The 15,757-nt window shown below is 59.1% G+C and overlaps 1 protein-coding gene across 1 annotated transcript in view; it reads right to left on the minus strand.

The window, feature by feature from the left end:
- Window positions 1–4,620: 4,620 nt before the first annotated feature.
- TUBB4A (tubulin beta 4A class IVa) overlaps window positions 4,621–15,757 on the minus strand; it is an 11,573-nt gene continuing 436 nt past the window's right edge. The window contains exons 2-4 of the mRNA XM_006124752.5: window positions 10,778–10,886; window positions 10,149–10,259; window positions 4,621–6,376 (exon numbers count right to left, since the gene is read on the minus strand). Coding sequence (XP_006124814.2) covers window positions 5,319–6,376; window positions 10,149–10,259; window positions 10,778–10,886 — 1,278 coding nt within the window. The 3' untranslated portion in view covers window positions 4,621–5,318. The remainder of the gene's footprint in view (window positions 6,377–10,148; window positions 10,260–10,777; window positions 10,887–15,757) is intronic.

Raw genomic sequence — 15,757 nt, forward strand, 5'->3', positions numbered from 1 at the left:
CGAGCAGCATGTCTGGTGCATACATGGCAGTAGCATGTGCGTGGCGTGTTGGTTGTCGGGGGTGCAGCCCCTGTACCGGGGTCTGGGATCAGAGCGAGTATTTTCTCTGTGCGTGTGACAGGCGTGTGAGGGGCATGGTGCGCCCAGGGGTGCTGGGGTGTCATGTGTGTTTTGTATCAGGGCACGTGTTGGAGCACTGCTTCTGCAAGGGGTAGAGTGTGTGTCCCTGGTGTATAGGTGTGAATCTTTGGAGGGGTGTTCACGGGTCTCCCTTCTCTAACCGCTAGACCCCACTTCTCTGCCCCAGCTGGGACTAGAACACAGCTGTCCAGAATTCCCTAAATCCCACAAATCAACTCCCTGACCTCTTCTGTGGCCCTCAGTCCAGTTAGGAACCCTGCAGACCCGACACTCTAACCACTAGCCATCACTCCCCCCTCAGAGTTAGGCGTGGAACCAAAATGTCCTGATTCCCAATCCTGCCCACCCTTACTATAACCACTAGATCCCACTCCCCTCCCAGAGCTGAGAACAAAACTCAGGCCTCACTCCCAGTCTCCCTGCACCAACCCCTCTGTCTGTGATTTGCAGTCTGCAGATTAGATCTGAACTTTCCAAAGGACTCCACACCTCCATCCAACATTTGTTAGGGGGCCAGGAATGAAAAGAGGTTGCAAGCCACTTCCCTGGGCTCCCGGAGCTGAGGACAGGCCCCAGGCATCGTCCCCGCCCCCGCCCCCGCCCCAAAGCACAATCTTTCCCAAGACAGGCCGCAAAGTCGCTCAGCAGCGGCAAAATTGCATCGGGGCTGGGAACACACATTTGGCAGGGCAGCCACATGCCTCGCGGACAATCACGTGCCACGGCGACCCAACGCGCCTGCCGGCCGGGTGTGTTTGTGCAAGGGGAGCGCAGGCCATGGGAACAGGGGTCAGCTGGGAAGTTCTCAGCTGACCCCAGGCTCTCCGCAGCTGCCCCTTTGAATCGCACGGATGCCACGGGAACTTTGGCTGAACATCAGGGCCTTGGAGCCTGTTATTGACTGCGGCCAGTCCTGTATGGGGCACCCAAAATATATAAAGCCCCATGAGCTCTCCTGGGCAAAACCCACTTCCTCAGATGTTACAAGGAGGGGGGAGCAAAATTGTTCTCCTTGGCCTCTGAGGATAGGCCAAAAAGGAACGGGCTTAAACTGAAGCAAGGGAGGTTTAGGTTGGACATTTCTCACATGAGCTTAGGAGCCACAGTCATTGATGTAGATACAGCTCATTGATCTCGGCATTAATCATTTTCTCACTGAAATTTGTATTTTAACTTTGTATCAAGTCCGTTTAGCATTGTAATAAGGGTTGAGCTTTGCTGGATCATAGAATCCCAGGGCTGGAAGAGACGTCAGGTCAACAAATCCAGCCCCCTGCCCAAAGCACGACCAACCGGAACTCAATCAACCCATCCTTGAAGGACTTGTATTAAGTCCTTTTATATAGAAACTTTGTCTATTTTCTTATAGGTCACAGCAACTTTGTATTAAGCCTTTTTACATGGAAACTTTGTATCTTGGGGTATGTCTGCCCTAGTTTGAACTAGGGTGGCTAATGTAGGCAGTCGAACTTGCAAATGAAGCCCGGGATTAAAATACCCCAGGCTTTAGTTGAATATTCCCGGGCGCCGCCATTTTTAAATGCCCGGTAGTCGAACTCCGTGCCCGCGGCTACACGCGGCACAGGCTATGTAGTTCGAACTAAAGCCCCTAATTCGGACTACTGTTACTCCTCCTGCAATTAGGGGCTTTAGTTCGAACTACCTAGCCCATGCCGCGTGTAGCCGCGGGCACGGAGTTCGAAATACCGGGCATTTAAAAATGGCGGCGCCCGTGAACATGCAAATGAAGCCCAGGATATTTTAATCCCGGGCTTCATTTGCAAGTTCGAATGCCTACATTAGCCACCCTAGTTCGAACTAGGGGGCTAGTGTAGACATACCCTTGTAGACTTTGTACCCCTTTTTGATTCAGGGATTGCCCTATGGAGCGAATGTGTGAATGGAAAGGGTGTGGAAATCAAGCACCTCTAGGGGACAGAAACCAGATCCAGAACAATGGGACCTGTGAAGAGGGCTCATTGAAAGAAAACCGGGACCTATGGGCACCTTGGGAGTCAGGAGCTAGGGCCTGTTTTTTTTTTGGGGGGGGGGCACCTCTCCTTGGAGGGGAACATGGCAGCATTGAGACACCTCCCCCCCCCCAGAAAAAGGCACCACAGCTGTCTAACTGCATGTAGATCTGCAGGAGAGGGAAGACCATATCAATCTAAGGCATCTTGCAGGGGGACCCCGGGTTTTGTCTCGTCTGGGAGCATCCTGCCTCCACCCCTCCCCCATCTAACTCACCTGGCCCGTGCAGGTAGGGGGAGCAACTACCAGTAACAAGACAGACTGCTTGTGATATATCATATGCCTATGCTAAGGGTTGACTGAGGTCTGCGTTACCAATAAATGTGGCGTTTTGCCTTCCCCCCCCGAAAAGCTCCCATGCAGTACTTTTAAGTGCAACATAAAGGTGCCCAAATCCCCTGGGTTGTAACGGGAATCAAGCGCCTCTCTGCATGAGACGCTGCACTAACATCTCTCCTTTCTCCCCCGCTTTCCTCGCTGTGATTTACTTGTATTGTGGCCGCGCCTGTGGGCCTCAAGCAAAGATCAAGCTGTGCATCGAGCAAGCAGCTCAGAGCAAAAGTGCACGAGAAAGGAGGAACGCCCGGCAGAGAGCCCCATGGCCCGGCCTTTCTGGGCGCAGACCCCGCCTCAGACACGGAATTACTGAAAGGCCCCCCTTAGAGCCAGGGCAAACGAGTTTCTGCTTGGCGGAAAATTCCAACAGTTTCTTCCCGCAGTGCGGGAGCCCTGTCACACAGACACTCCAGCTCGATTTCCTGGGAAAAGACCCTTGCCTAGGCCTGTGCCACAGGCTGAATTTGTTCCCAAGAACCCTGCTTAGAAAAAAGTCAGCTTGAGTCCCAAATTACCAGGGAGGGAGAATCTACCTCTGCCCTTTAAGGTGTTCCCGGGGGGTAATTCCCTCTTAGTTCAAACTACATTGCCAGCCATCCCTCCAGTTGGTAGGCCTAGAGCACAAGATCAGGGGCTACGGCGGGTGAGCTCGTCTGTGTTCCAGTCCCAACAACCTGCCAGGTGACTAGAGAGGAGTTACCTCACCTCTCTGAGCCTCAGTTTCCCCAGCAAGCTGAATTTATTGGGCCATAAGCTGTTCAAGACAGAAATTGTATATCACCCCTTTTCTGTTCAGTAGTTCAGGGCTGCATATCCATGAGCCATGTTGGGTGCCATTTGCCTCCCCCAACCCAACCAGCCACACCCCACAGGCAAGTGACTAAGGAAATGTTGGTTACTTGTTCCCATAAACACAAGAACTAGAGGTCACCGCGTGAAATTAACAGGGAGGAGGGTTTTTTTTTTTTTTTAAAAAGGAAATTGTTTCTTCACGCAGTGCAGTCAACCTGTGGAACTCCTTGCCAGAGGATGGGGGTGAAGACCAGGACTTAACAGGGTTCAAAAAAAGAACGAGATACATTCAGAGGTTAGGTCCATCTGTGGATGCTAGCCAGAATGGGTAGGAACGGTGTCCTGCACCTCTGTAGTGTCAGAAACCGGAAATGGGTGACAGGGGATGACTCACTTGCTGATTCCCTGTCCTGTTCACTCCCTCAGGGGCACCCGGCAGCGGCCACTGTCAGCAGACAGGACCCTAGGCTAGAAGGACCTTAGCTCTGACCCAGCCTGGCCGTGTTTGAGGGGGGATCCACTAGTTAAGGCCTTGCAAGACCCAGGACAGACCCCTCCTCTATCAGGCTCCCTCTGTGAGCTTGAAGATGCCTCCAGCTGCCTGTAATACGGGGGTCACTGGACAGCATCTGTAGGCAGCGCCTGGCCCCCGTTATGATGGCACTGCAGCACTTAAAGGCCCATGGTCCTGAGAGTGCCAGTAGGAACGGGGACAGCAGCCCAGACTTCGGGCAATGGAGTCCCAAGCTCACGGGGTTAGTGCCTCATTCCTGCCTAGCTGGCTCTAGGTGGGGCTGAGCAGTAGCTTCCTGGCAGCCGGCCTCCATCACACACAGCTGGAGGACTGGAGTCCAGGCACAACCGGGATGAGCAGCGCAGGGGTGGGCAACAAGCCAGTGACTGAGAACAGCCGACTGTGGCCAACGGGAGCCGTGAGCGGCCGAGCCGGCGAACGCTCAGGGAACTTACGCGTCTGGTGGCCGATGCCGACGGCCCATGTCCTCCCAGCCTGGTGGAAAATCGGCTTTCCCACCTCATGGAAACATAGGGGATTAAGATTCCCCTGGCACAGCGAGAGGAAAACCCAAGACCGGCGAGTTTTCCTGCACCTTGGAAGAGCCAGTCGCTTGGTGCCGTCTCTCGACACCTCGGGATGGACCAAGCAGCCTCTTCGAAGCGCAAACGCTCCCGGCCACCTGTGGTTACTTATGGACTCACTCGCTCCCAACGGTGGCGTTCGCCAGTCGAATACAGGCCGCACTTCCTGTAAGCCACCGCAAACGGGCACACCTTTGAGAGAGAGACCAGCACGCCAGCACCTCAGATTAGTCAACATTTTATTGTGGAAACACACACACCGACCAGCTGCTTCGAAAGTAGAAAGACTGTGGGGAGGGAGGGAGGGAAGGGCACGTGGCGGGGGGGAGGGGAGGAGAGAAAAGGGGAATTCCCACCCTGCAGATCAATTCCTCACCCTGCCCCTTCCCTCAAGACCACCCCAGGAGTTCCATGATCCTCAAATTTTTATTTTAAGCTCAGCACAACCACCACCAAAGAAAAAAAAAAAAAAACACCCCAACAACCGAGCAAGTGACGAGTTAGTGCATACTCCTCTCCGGAAATTTAAAAAAAAAAATACAAATAAAATTAAATTAAAAAAAGAAATCACATGACTGTACGTGACACAGACAGAATTCACCGCGGGAAAGGTGTATGCCTGGAGGGTGAGATGGGTGGATGAAAAGGGAAGGGACCAACGGTGTTTTTACCTAGACCTATTAGGTGCTGCCGTTCCCGACCAACATCAAGGAATCCTCCCCCCACCTCAACACAACACAACACACCTCAAACTTCCCCATCCTACCAGTAGGGGGCAGGGTGTGCACCAAGCTCTTTGCTTTTAGCTGGGTGGAGAAGGGTCAGAGTCTATGCCAGTCGGGGCAACATGGTCCATGAGTTCAGTCGGATGGGTGGGCACAAGGTGTGCACGTCGGGGGGGACGGAGGGCATGGGACCGTCTAGGCCACTTCTTCCTCCGCTTCCTCTTCGAACTCGCCTTCCTCAGCCGTGGCGTCCTGGTACTGCTGGTATTCGGAGACCAGGTCGTTCATGTTGCTCTCCGCCTCGGTGAACTCCATCTCGTCCATGCCCTCGCCGGTGTACCAGTGGAGGAAGGCCTTGCGGCGGAACATGGCGGCGAACTGCTCCGAAATGCGCTTGAAGAGTTCCTGGATGGCCGTGCTGTTCCCGATGAAGGTGGCGGCCATCTTGAGCCCGCGGGGCGGGATGTCGCACACGGCCGTCTTGACGTTGTTGGGGATCCACTCCACGAAGTAGCTGCTGTTCTTGTTCTGCACGTTCAGCATCTGTTCGTCCACCTCCTTCATGGACATGCGGCCCCGGAAGATGGCCGCCACCGTCAGGTAGCGCCCGTGGCGGGGGTCGCAGGCCGCCATCATGTTCTTGGCGTCGAACATCTGCTGGGTCAGCTCCGGCACGGTCAAGGCCCGGTACTGCTGGCTGCCGCGGCTGGTCAAGGGGGCGAAGCCGGGCATGAAGAAGTGGAGGCGAGGGAAGGGTACCATGTTGACGGCCAGCTTGCGGAGGTCGGCGTTGAGCTGGCCGGGGAAGCGAAGGCAGGTGGTGACACCGCTCATGGTGGCCGAGACCAGGTGGTTGAGGTCGCCGTAGGTGGGGGTGGTCAGCTTGAGGGTGCGGAAGCAGATGTCGTAGAGGGCCTCGTTGTCGATGCAGTAGGTCTCGTCCGTGTTCTCCACCAGCTGGTGGACGGAGAGGGTGGCGTTGTAGGGCTCCACCACCGTGTCGGAGACCTTGGGTGAGGGCACCACGCTGAAGGTGTTCATGATGCGGTCGGGGTACTCCTCCCGGATCTTGCTGATCAGCAGGGTGCCCATGCCCGAGCCGGTGCCACCGCCCAGCGAGTGGGTCAGCTGGAAGCCCTGCAGGCAATCACAGCTCTCCGCCTCCTTCCTCACCACGTCCAGCACGGAGTCCACCAGCTCAGCCCCCTCTGTGTAGTGCCCCTTAGCCCAGTTATTACCAGCGCCGCTCTGACCTAGGCAAGCAAAGGGTTGGAGGGGGGTTCAGTTACATTCCAGGAACACTTAGGCTTGTATAGAGCAGGGGTGAGTTTCCACCCTCTACCAAGGGCCGCCCGGCTGTCCCTCATCCCATCCCATCCTGACCCGACCTGGGGGAGGCGGGACTCGAACCCACGACCCTGTCCTCCCCAGGTGAGTGCCCAATCCCCTAGGCTACACCAGAACCCACCCCACCAGCCCAGATAGGACTCCACTCTTGACGGACATCCTGGGTATTGGGATCTCAGCAGGATCCCAGGGTTGATTGCCACCTGGACAGCTCGTTGGGAGTTCACGGGCGCCAGGCACGACCAGCCCTTTCAGCGGGATGGGGCAGAGGACCAAGGAGCTCCGTTTGCCCGCGCCGGAGGGGCCTCCTTGTGGGCTAGGAAGGAAGCACGCAGGAAACATGCCAACACCCCCGCCGGCTACTAGGACTGTTCAATCTTGGCTAATCGAATAGTCGAGTAACCGCACGAATTTTTATCGGTGAGTCGACTAGTCTAGAGTCCCCGGGGGCGGGGCGGCAGCTGGTGCGCTCCAGCCCCACTTCAGAGAAGTCCCCCGCTACTCCGCGCTGCTGCCTCTGTATCAGAGGCAGCAGCGCGGGGGGGGGGGGGGGTGCAGGAGGCAGCAGCATGGGGGGGGTGCAGGAGGGAGCTGGGCTGTGAGGGGAACCTGTTTAAAAACCAGCTCCCCTCCCAGACCGGCTGCCTGGCACCTCTAATCCAGAGGCGTGGAGTGGCAGCAGCTCCTGTTGGGGGGGGGGGGGGGGGGGGGGGGGGGGGGGGCAGGAAATGCATGTTGTCTAGGTTACTCGACTCCACTATTACATCCCCAGTGGCTGCTGCTGCCACACAACCAGGCACTGCCTTCTCCAGCCCAGACTGGCTCTGGCCCCCTCCAGAGCGCACCACGCCTCCCCCCCCCCCCCCCCCAACTGGAGCTCCAGCCCCTTCAAGCCATCTCCACAGTTGGGCTTGCTACGAACAGGGTCTTCAACTTTGGCCCGAAACCCTTCCTAGGACTGAGCCCGGGGGAGGGGGGAGCCCAGCCTCTCACCAGCTCCTCTGGGCTCCATCCCTTGCTCAGACGCTCCCGCAGAAGCTCACAGCTCAGGGAGCTCAACGAACACGGCTCTTCGGCCGGTGCCAAACCCCAGAGGGGAATGAATCAGCCAGGCCCGGGGCTCCCTGACGAGGCAGGCCGTGCGGGTGGGGGATGGCAATCAAAGCGCCCTGCCCAGTAATTAAAAGGGAGACGCACAGGTCCCAAGCGTCTTCCGCCCCACCCTGGATCCCGCTGCTCCTTTTCCAGGGAGGAGGCTGTTTTCTAAGAACCCAGGAGTCCGGGCGCCCCAACCACTCTCACCACTAGAGCACGCTGCTGTCCAGAACCAGGAGGCCCCCTCTCCAGCCCACCCTCTAGCCACTAGGCCCCACTTCTTCCCAAAAATGGGAACAGGGCCCAGCTGGGATGAGCTGTGCTGCTAAATCCCGGCAGGTCCGTAGTCAGAGCCGTCACGGATGCTAGGCCAGTTCCCCTCCCTCCCCTGCCCAATTCCTGGTTCCCCTGCTTGCTCTATGCAGTCTGGGACAGCGTCTCAACCTTTTTATAAAGTACCCCCCCCTTTTTTAAAAAAAGATTTAAGTACCTCCAGCTTTCAGACACAACATTTTTTCTACCATTGCAACACATTTGTTTAAATAACGTAATTGTAGCTGGGCGGGTGATGAAATTTGCGGGTGTAAGAAGTACAAAAATAATAAGACGCTGCAAAACTTAAGACAAAAATTCAGTTCTCCAAATTTCAGCTGTGTTGACATCCCCCGCCCCCCCAACGTCTTGAGTACCACTGGTTGAGAAACACTGGTCTGGGAGAAGGAGATGGGGACAGGAGTCCTTCAGAAGCAGGAGTGAAATGGACCATTGCCTCATCATATAAGAGCTAGGGGCCACCAAGTGAAAATAATGGGCAGCATGTTTAAAACAAAGAAAAGGAAGTTCTTCACGCAGCGCACAGTCAACCTGTGGAACTCCTTGCCGGAGGAGGTTGTGAAGGGTAGGACTATAAGAGGGTTTAAAAGAGAACTAGACACATTCAAGAAGATTAAAGCCATTAATGGCTATTAGCCAGGATCGGTAAGGAATGGCTTCCCTGGCCTCTGTGTCACAGGGTGGAGACGGATGGCAGGAGAGAGATCGCTTGATCATTTCCTGTTCTGTTCATTCCCCCTGGGGCATCTGGCATCGGCCACTGTCGGCAGACAGGATCCTTGGGCTAGAACAAGTGGTTCCCAAACTTTTCGGCATCTCGCCCCCTTTTTGATTTTTGAGAAACCCTTGCACCCCCCCTCCCAAAAGAATTGCAGTAAAACTGGGGGTGGGATTGACCGGGGGGGAGGGGCACTGGGACGCCCTGCACCCCCCTGGAATTACTTCACCCCCCCCCCCCGCCAAGGGGGCCACACCCCTCAGTTTGGGAACCCACGGGCTAGACGGACCTTTGGTCTGACCCAGTATGGCCATTCTTATGCTCTTACTGTCGCTCTCTCTTGGTGGAGACGGGCGTGCAGGGTCAGCAGCTCTCAGCCACCAGCTGGGAGAAAACAGGCCAAGCTGGGAATAACACCCCCCCCCCCGGCTTATGTGGGGGAGACAGTCCCATCCCTGGGTAGCTCGGGGGGGTCAGAACCATTACCCCCTTCTAGGGCAGGGGTCAGTGTTCCCTGTGAGCGGGGTGTTCCAGAGACATTCAAATGCCACCCAGCTGATTAGTAACATGCCCACTGCTAGGTTCTGGGTTTCTATTGGTGGTGCCCGTTCACACATGCCTTGGCGCACATAAAAATGTATTCCGCACATGCATGGAAAAGACTAGAGAGACCACTGCAGGGGAGGGGAACCTACGGATTGCCTTGATCCGGCCTGCACGGCTGGGGCCTGGTCGTCTCTCCCTGCCCACACAGCAGAGAGAGCGGATGTGGGCACTCCGGCCATGCAGGGGAGTCAGTGCCGACTCCCCGCTGTGGGTGGGGGAGCCTCGCAGGCCTGATCCAGGCAAGGGGAGGGAGGGGCTCGGCATGCTGCAGGGAAGCGCCGCACCCATTGGTTAATGGGAGTGGGGGGGGAGGGGGATCCCCACAAAACCTACCAGCTCCAGGGCCCCCAGAAGAGTCAACCCCACCTGGGGCAAAGGGTCGGCCCCAAGTCTCAGCAGGGACTTGAGGGGAGTTTTGTTTTTCCTGCTTCTCATTTGGGGACAACATTCCTGAGGTTGGTTCCCCCCCCCCCCTTCTCACTTGTGTGTGGCCCCCAACTGATTTTCCCGTGGGTCAGTGGCCCCCTGCCCCAAACAAGATTCCCCACCTCTGCTCTAGGGACTCCCACTGGTCCTGAAACTCGGACCCCGCCCCCCAGGACCCTCCACCAAGCGGTGGAGAAGCTGGCTGGTTCCGGACAGTGCCGGCTGGCGAAGGAAGACGCAGGGGCCTCAGATGGCAGAACCGGGCCTTGCCCAGCGGCGGGTCTGTGACCGACTGCAGACCCTCAGGGCCGGGGACCGAGCAGGAAGAGGCGGGATAGGGTAGAGGCCTGGGGAAGGGCGGAGGAGGGGCATGGCTTGGCTGGGGAGTGAGGGGGGGTCGTCCCAGTTCCAATGCCCCCACCCCCAGGCATAGCCCTGGCTGGAGATCCACCCCCCCGGCTCCCCCCAGTGCGCCAGCACCGTGGTGCCGCCCATCTTACCAAAAACGAAGTTGTCAGGCCTGAAGATCTGCCCGAAAGGCCCGGATCGGACCGAGTCCATGGTGCCGGGTTCCAGGTCCACCAGGATGGCCCTGGGCACGTACTTCCCACCTGGAGGGGAGACAGATCAGGCGCTTTCAGGAGGCCGGGCTGGGCCACCCCAGGCAGCTTTGCCATCTGCCCTGGGAGCTTCTGGCTGGCGGAGGGGCCAGCCTCAGGAGGTGGGGGGGAGGAAGAGGAGAGGACCCTCCCCCCACAAAGCATTGCTACACAGAGCCAGACCAATATTGAGCCCCCCACCCCAAGTTGGTGCAGCCAGCGATCACCAAGTGAGGGCAGGGGAGAGAACCCAGGAGTCCTGCCTGCCCAGCCCAGAGGACCACTGGACCCCACCCTCCTCCCAGAGCTGGGGAATAGGACCCCGGAGTCCCTACACCCTGGTCCTATGCTCCACCCGCTAGGGCGCACTGCCAAGCAGGCTACCTCCCTCCCCATGTGGCATTAACCAAGGAACGAGCCAGGAAGCGCTAAGCACCCCCTGGGAATGGGGGAGGAGGGGAGAAGAGCCCTCCAGATCCACTACCCACAGACCGGCTGTGGGGAGAGACAGCCCCCCCCAGGGACTGTACCTGAAGCCTCATTGTAGTAGACATTGATTCTCTCCAACTGGAGGTGGCTGTCGCCATGGTAGGTACCAGTGGGGTCTATGCCGTGCTCGTCACTGATGACTTCCCAGAACTGCAGGGGGGAAAAAAGGCAGCACAGGTTGGATCCAGCCCGGCTGCAGAGAAACCACCCAAGCGTCCGCAGCCGACACGCGCAAGGGGACGATTCCTTCCTGACCATGAGCGGCTGACTGGCTTGCGCCCTGAAGCATGGCCATTGAACCAGCTCTAGCCATGGCCGCCTCCGCTGGACAACTGCTGTCGCAGCCCCCCTTCCCTGGGAGGGGGCTGAACAAGACACCCGCCGTCCCGTCCCCCAAGTTAGCAGCACCTGACCCAGTGCCGGAGTCTACGTGGCCTTCACGGTAAACAGCCTGTCGCACTTGCTTTCAATTGCCCCGGCACCTCCACAGGGGAGATGGCAGGGTCATTTATCGATCGAGCGGTCACCCGAGCGAGGCTAACCGCAGCCGGCCTCTGCGCCCGCGACAGGGACACTGGCTGTTTTAGCGGTCTCCGAATCGGCTGGCTGGGCAGAGGAGAAATTCGCTTTTTACCCCATTGTCCTGGGAGACGCCTCGGATGGATTTAAAATAGCAGCAGCGTTACGGTCCTCATGCACACCAAGCAGAGCACGCCCGGCCTCAAACGCTCACACACGACAAAGGGACCCCGCCGAGAAAGGACAGGTGGGGAAACTGAGGCAGAGGGCTTGAATGGCCGAGTTTTCAAAGGCGTTTAGAGCTCAATTTTCAAGGGCTCAGCAGCCCTATCGGGTGCTTACAACCCAAATGGTCAGAGAATTTACCGCCCGTTACGGCTTAGGGATGGAATAGAGGAATCGATTAACCGATAAGCCAAAGCTTACCGGTTAATGCTATAGGCTACATGCATCCCCATCCACCAATACATTTTTTTTTAGCAGGCTGGCCAGCCAGCTCAGTCCCAGTTTGTGCTGGGTCCTGGACCTCCGTCTGCTGGGGCTCTGCATTTCAAGCACATTAGGAGCTAAGTGGCCAGGCAGCCTGGCTCAGTTCCTGCTTGCACAGGGTCTGGGAGCTCAGACTATCCCCAGCCCCAGGCAGGGGCTGCAGCCACCCCATGATGCTGCCTCTATATCAGGGGTGGCAGGCAGCAGGTCCGTGAGGGGAGCTGGTTTTTCCAACTGGCTCCCCTCATGGACCAGCTCCCTGCCTGGCGGGTAGGTCTGAGGATCAGCTGGCTGGACGGGTGATGGAGTCCGTCTGGAACGGCGGGTCTAACCCACCTACCCTCCCAGGTGGAAGTGGGGGAGAGGCGGCATGGAGGACCCAGGAGTCCCACTCCGGTTCTGTACCCACAAAACCAGTTTCCTCCCAGGTAGGGATGTGACTGTTTAACCAGTTAACGAATGAAACAGGATCGGATGCTGTCAGAGCAGAACCGAGGAATCCAGATTCTCGGCTCCCACCCCTCCCTGAGCCAGGCCTGGAAGCCAGCCAGCCCCCCCACCCCTCCCTCTGCCAGCCAATGGATCCCACAGGCCTGGGAGGGAGGGGTGAGAACCCAGGAGTCCTGCCTCCCCGCTGCCCCTCCCCCCTCACAGCAATCAGGGCTGTGCGCAGAGAGATGCCCATTGAGATCTAAAGCAATCTGCCTGGATTTCCCCCGGATGCATTGTCCGGAGGATGAAGACGGACACACACAGCCCCCGCCCAGATAGGGCCCTGCCTTTCTGCAGCACTGCTCTAAAATGGAGCCGCAGCGCCAGCCTCTTTCAACATGCACCCCCCCCACACACGCAGCCGCTGCCACCGGATCTATTTATATCCGGTGCTTGCTACACAGGAAGTGGGGGGGAGGGGGGGCAGGGAATTTGCAAAGGCGGAACAGGGCAGGGTGAGCAAAGCAGACACCTCACACCGCCCTTTTAAAAAAAAAAAAAGCCACCTAGGACAGCCAGCAGACAGACAGACAGACACACACTCCCCCAGCCACTGCCTGGCCTGAGGGCTCTGTTGTCACCACTTCCCCCCCATGCTGCAGGAGGGGGAGCCCCCCCCCCCATCAGACCCCCTTCATCCCCTTCCAGAGCCAGGAAAAGAACCCAGGTCTCTCCTGCCACTAAACTCCACCCTGGAGTGCAGGCTAGAACCCACACACACCCCGTGGCCATAATGGGGGGGGGGGGTTCTACAGATCTGAGGCACAGAAGGGGAACAAGTCTCCCCTACTGATGGGTCAATATTGCAGGGGCCTGAGCGCCCCATGGGTTGAAATCGGGGCGTGACGAGGCAGCAGGGCCCTTGCCTAGAAAGGAAGGTTGGATCCCGGCTGGCCAGAATCGAGGTACATTTAGGGAGCCCCCCCAGGATGCAATAAAAATATGCAGAAGGAACTACTCCTGTTGCCTGGCTTCACCCCTCCACATCAGGGGTTCCCTGCTGCCATAGGGGGCTGTGAAGGCGACTTGGTTTCAGGGAAGGGGGGCTGCAGGAAACTGGCTGCAGCAGGGGGAACCCCGAAAACCCAAGGGGGCAAAACAAGCCTTTGTGTTAGTTTCAGCCTCTACGGGGCCAGCTCCCCCCATCCAGATTCCACTGAATGCCCCTCCCCCCATGACCACCCGCAAGCAGGGCTCCAAAAATAAACCAGCCAGCTCCACTGCAGATTCCTCCCCCCTACACTCCCCCCTCCCCAGGTTTGGCTTTTTAAAGAGCCAGGCAATTTAAACAGGGGGAGGGGCCACGCCAGCCCTTTTGCACTGGGAGCAGGGCAGCTCAGATCCCAGCTTTGTTCTGCCCGCAGGGGGCCTGTGGGGAAGAGCCGGGGTCCCATTTCTGGACAAGAGCTGCCCCCCTGCTGCACGGAACCCTGCACCCCTCACTGCTGTATTAAGCCCCCCCCTGCACCAGAATCTATGGGGCAGGCTGGAGTAGGGGTGTCAAGGCATAGACAGACAAAGCGACTGCTTAACCCCCCCCCCCCGCCATTTGCTTTCATTGTTATTGTCATAAGAAAATGCCTGTTTCAGTCTCCTCCCCCCAGAGCTAGATCCACCAAACAGCAAATCTTTCCTGGTTTGATTAAGAGCCTTCCGAGCCCAGCGGGATTAGCCAGGGGTGGGCAGACGCTGAGGCTGGCTCACCAGCCCCATAGCCACCCTAGCCAGCCCCACCAGCCACTCTGGCAGGCGGAGGCCCCCGGCCAGCAGAGGTTGGAGGAGCTGCCAGGTTGACTCCGCAGATCAAACCCCAAGAACGAGGGTGACCCGAGGACCTCCCCACCTGAATGCAGATGGCATGGGCCTGACTGCAGCATGGTGTCATGGGCCTTCCCCCCCTCCTGCCCCGCCTAGTGACTTCGCAAGATGCTCTGGGCCCGCCCTGCCATCTTCAGCCCCCCACCCCCAGCACCGAAGCCGCCCGCACCTGGGCCACCCTGCACGGTGAGGAGACACTCAGAGCCACCTCCCCCACCCGGCTGTTCGCAGCGCCCGCCCGGAGACGCCCTGTTGGCAAGTGGTGCCAGCCGGCAGCTGCCCCGAGCCGCCAGCTGCCCCGAGCTGCCACCTCCTGCCAGTTTTGACCTTTGCCCCACGAACTCAACTCTGGAACCCCTGTGCTAGGCCATGGCAGGTTAATGACTCTGGACTAGGAGAGCCTCTCCCCCGCCCCCCAGTTCCCCCATCACAAAGGGCGGGCGATGGGGATGCAAGCTCAGCTGACAGCGCATGTGGGGAAGGGCTGGGTGGGTCCCTCTCCCCCAGTGCGACCCATTGCCGCCTCTTGGAGGCACTGCTGGGCTGTTTGTGCCCTGGTGTGCAGGGCGCCCACCCCAGAGCCAGCTGCACCTCCAAGTGCCAGACCCCGCCAGAGGGCAAGAGTCCCCCAGGGCGGGTCTGGCCCCAGGGACCAGCTGGCCTACCAGCGCCGCATTTTGAGCCAAGCCCCCTCCCCCCCCCGGCTTGGCTGGGCAGCCAGGGAGGGGAGCGGCCGGCAAGGTTTTAAGGGTGGTCAGAGGGGAGGCCTCCCCCCCAGACCAGGACCACGGGCTGGTCTCCGTACTGGAACGGAGCCCACGGAACAGGTGCAATTCAGCCGAGTCCTTTCAGCTCCGCGCCACGTTTAGACCCAGGGGGCACCTCCCCGCCCAGGCGGAGCCTGGCGCACGGTTCGGGCTTTGCCGGCCCAGCACCGGGCAACTGGGCCAGGAAAAGGCGGGGGGGGGGGCGCCCTGTGTTGTCCGGCATCGCCTGGGAAGCGAGCGCCAGACCACAGGACGCCGCAGCCCAGCTGCCACGTTTCTGCCCCCTCTGGGCGGCTGCCTCGGCTCGATCCCCGCCTTGCCAGAGCCAAGCGCGTCCTGGAATCCCGCGACCACCGGCCCTGCGCCCCGGGCCTGCCTCGCTGGTGACTCAGCTGCAGGGCGAGGCCGCGCCAGACAGGGCCGGGGCCCGCTCCCCGCGCGTCACGCCAGCCTGCCTTCCCCCGCAGCGGAAGCCATGTTCGCGGCGGGGCTCCGGTCGCCGCCCTGCCGCGCTGGGGGGCAAACCGAGAGGGGAGCCAGCGGCTGTTTTAGGAGGCGGCTGGTGCCACCGAAAAAGCCGGGTCAGGGCTGCCTGGGCTGGCCCCGCCCGTCCCCAGAGGGATCCCCCAAGAAGGGAGCCATTGTGCGTGTCTCCAGGGCCGCCTCCCCAGCCGCATCCATGCGGCACCGGCAGTCTCCCCCCCCGGATTCTCCTGCGGGGGGGCTGCATTTTCGTCCTGGGCGGGAGGAGGGAAGGAGTGCTCCCTGCCCACCTCGCCCTTTTATTGCAGCCTGCGCTACGGATACGCAGCTATTTCAAGGGCTGGAAGCCGCCAGCCCTTCGCCCCCCCTCCCCTCACTGCCGCAGGCAGCTGCTCGGCGCGTCCGCATCCAGGCAGGCGGGACCAGGGCACAGAAAGGACTTGGGCTGGGTAA

This window comes from Pelodiscus sinensis, chromosome 31 (genome assembly GCF_052426305.1).
Source record: "Pelodiscus sinensis isolate ZL-2025 chromosome 31, ASM5242630v1, whole genome shotgun sequence".
In the NCBI taxonomy this organism is placed as follows: domain Eukaryota; kingdom Metazoa; phylum Chordata; order Testudines; family Trionychidae; genus Pelodiscus; species Pelodiscus sinensis.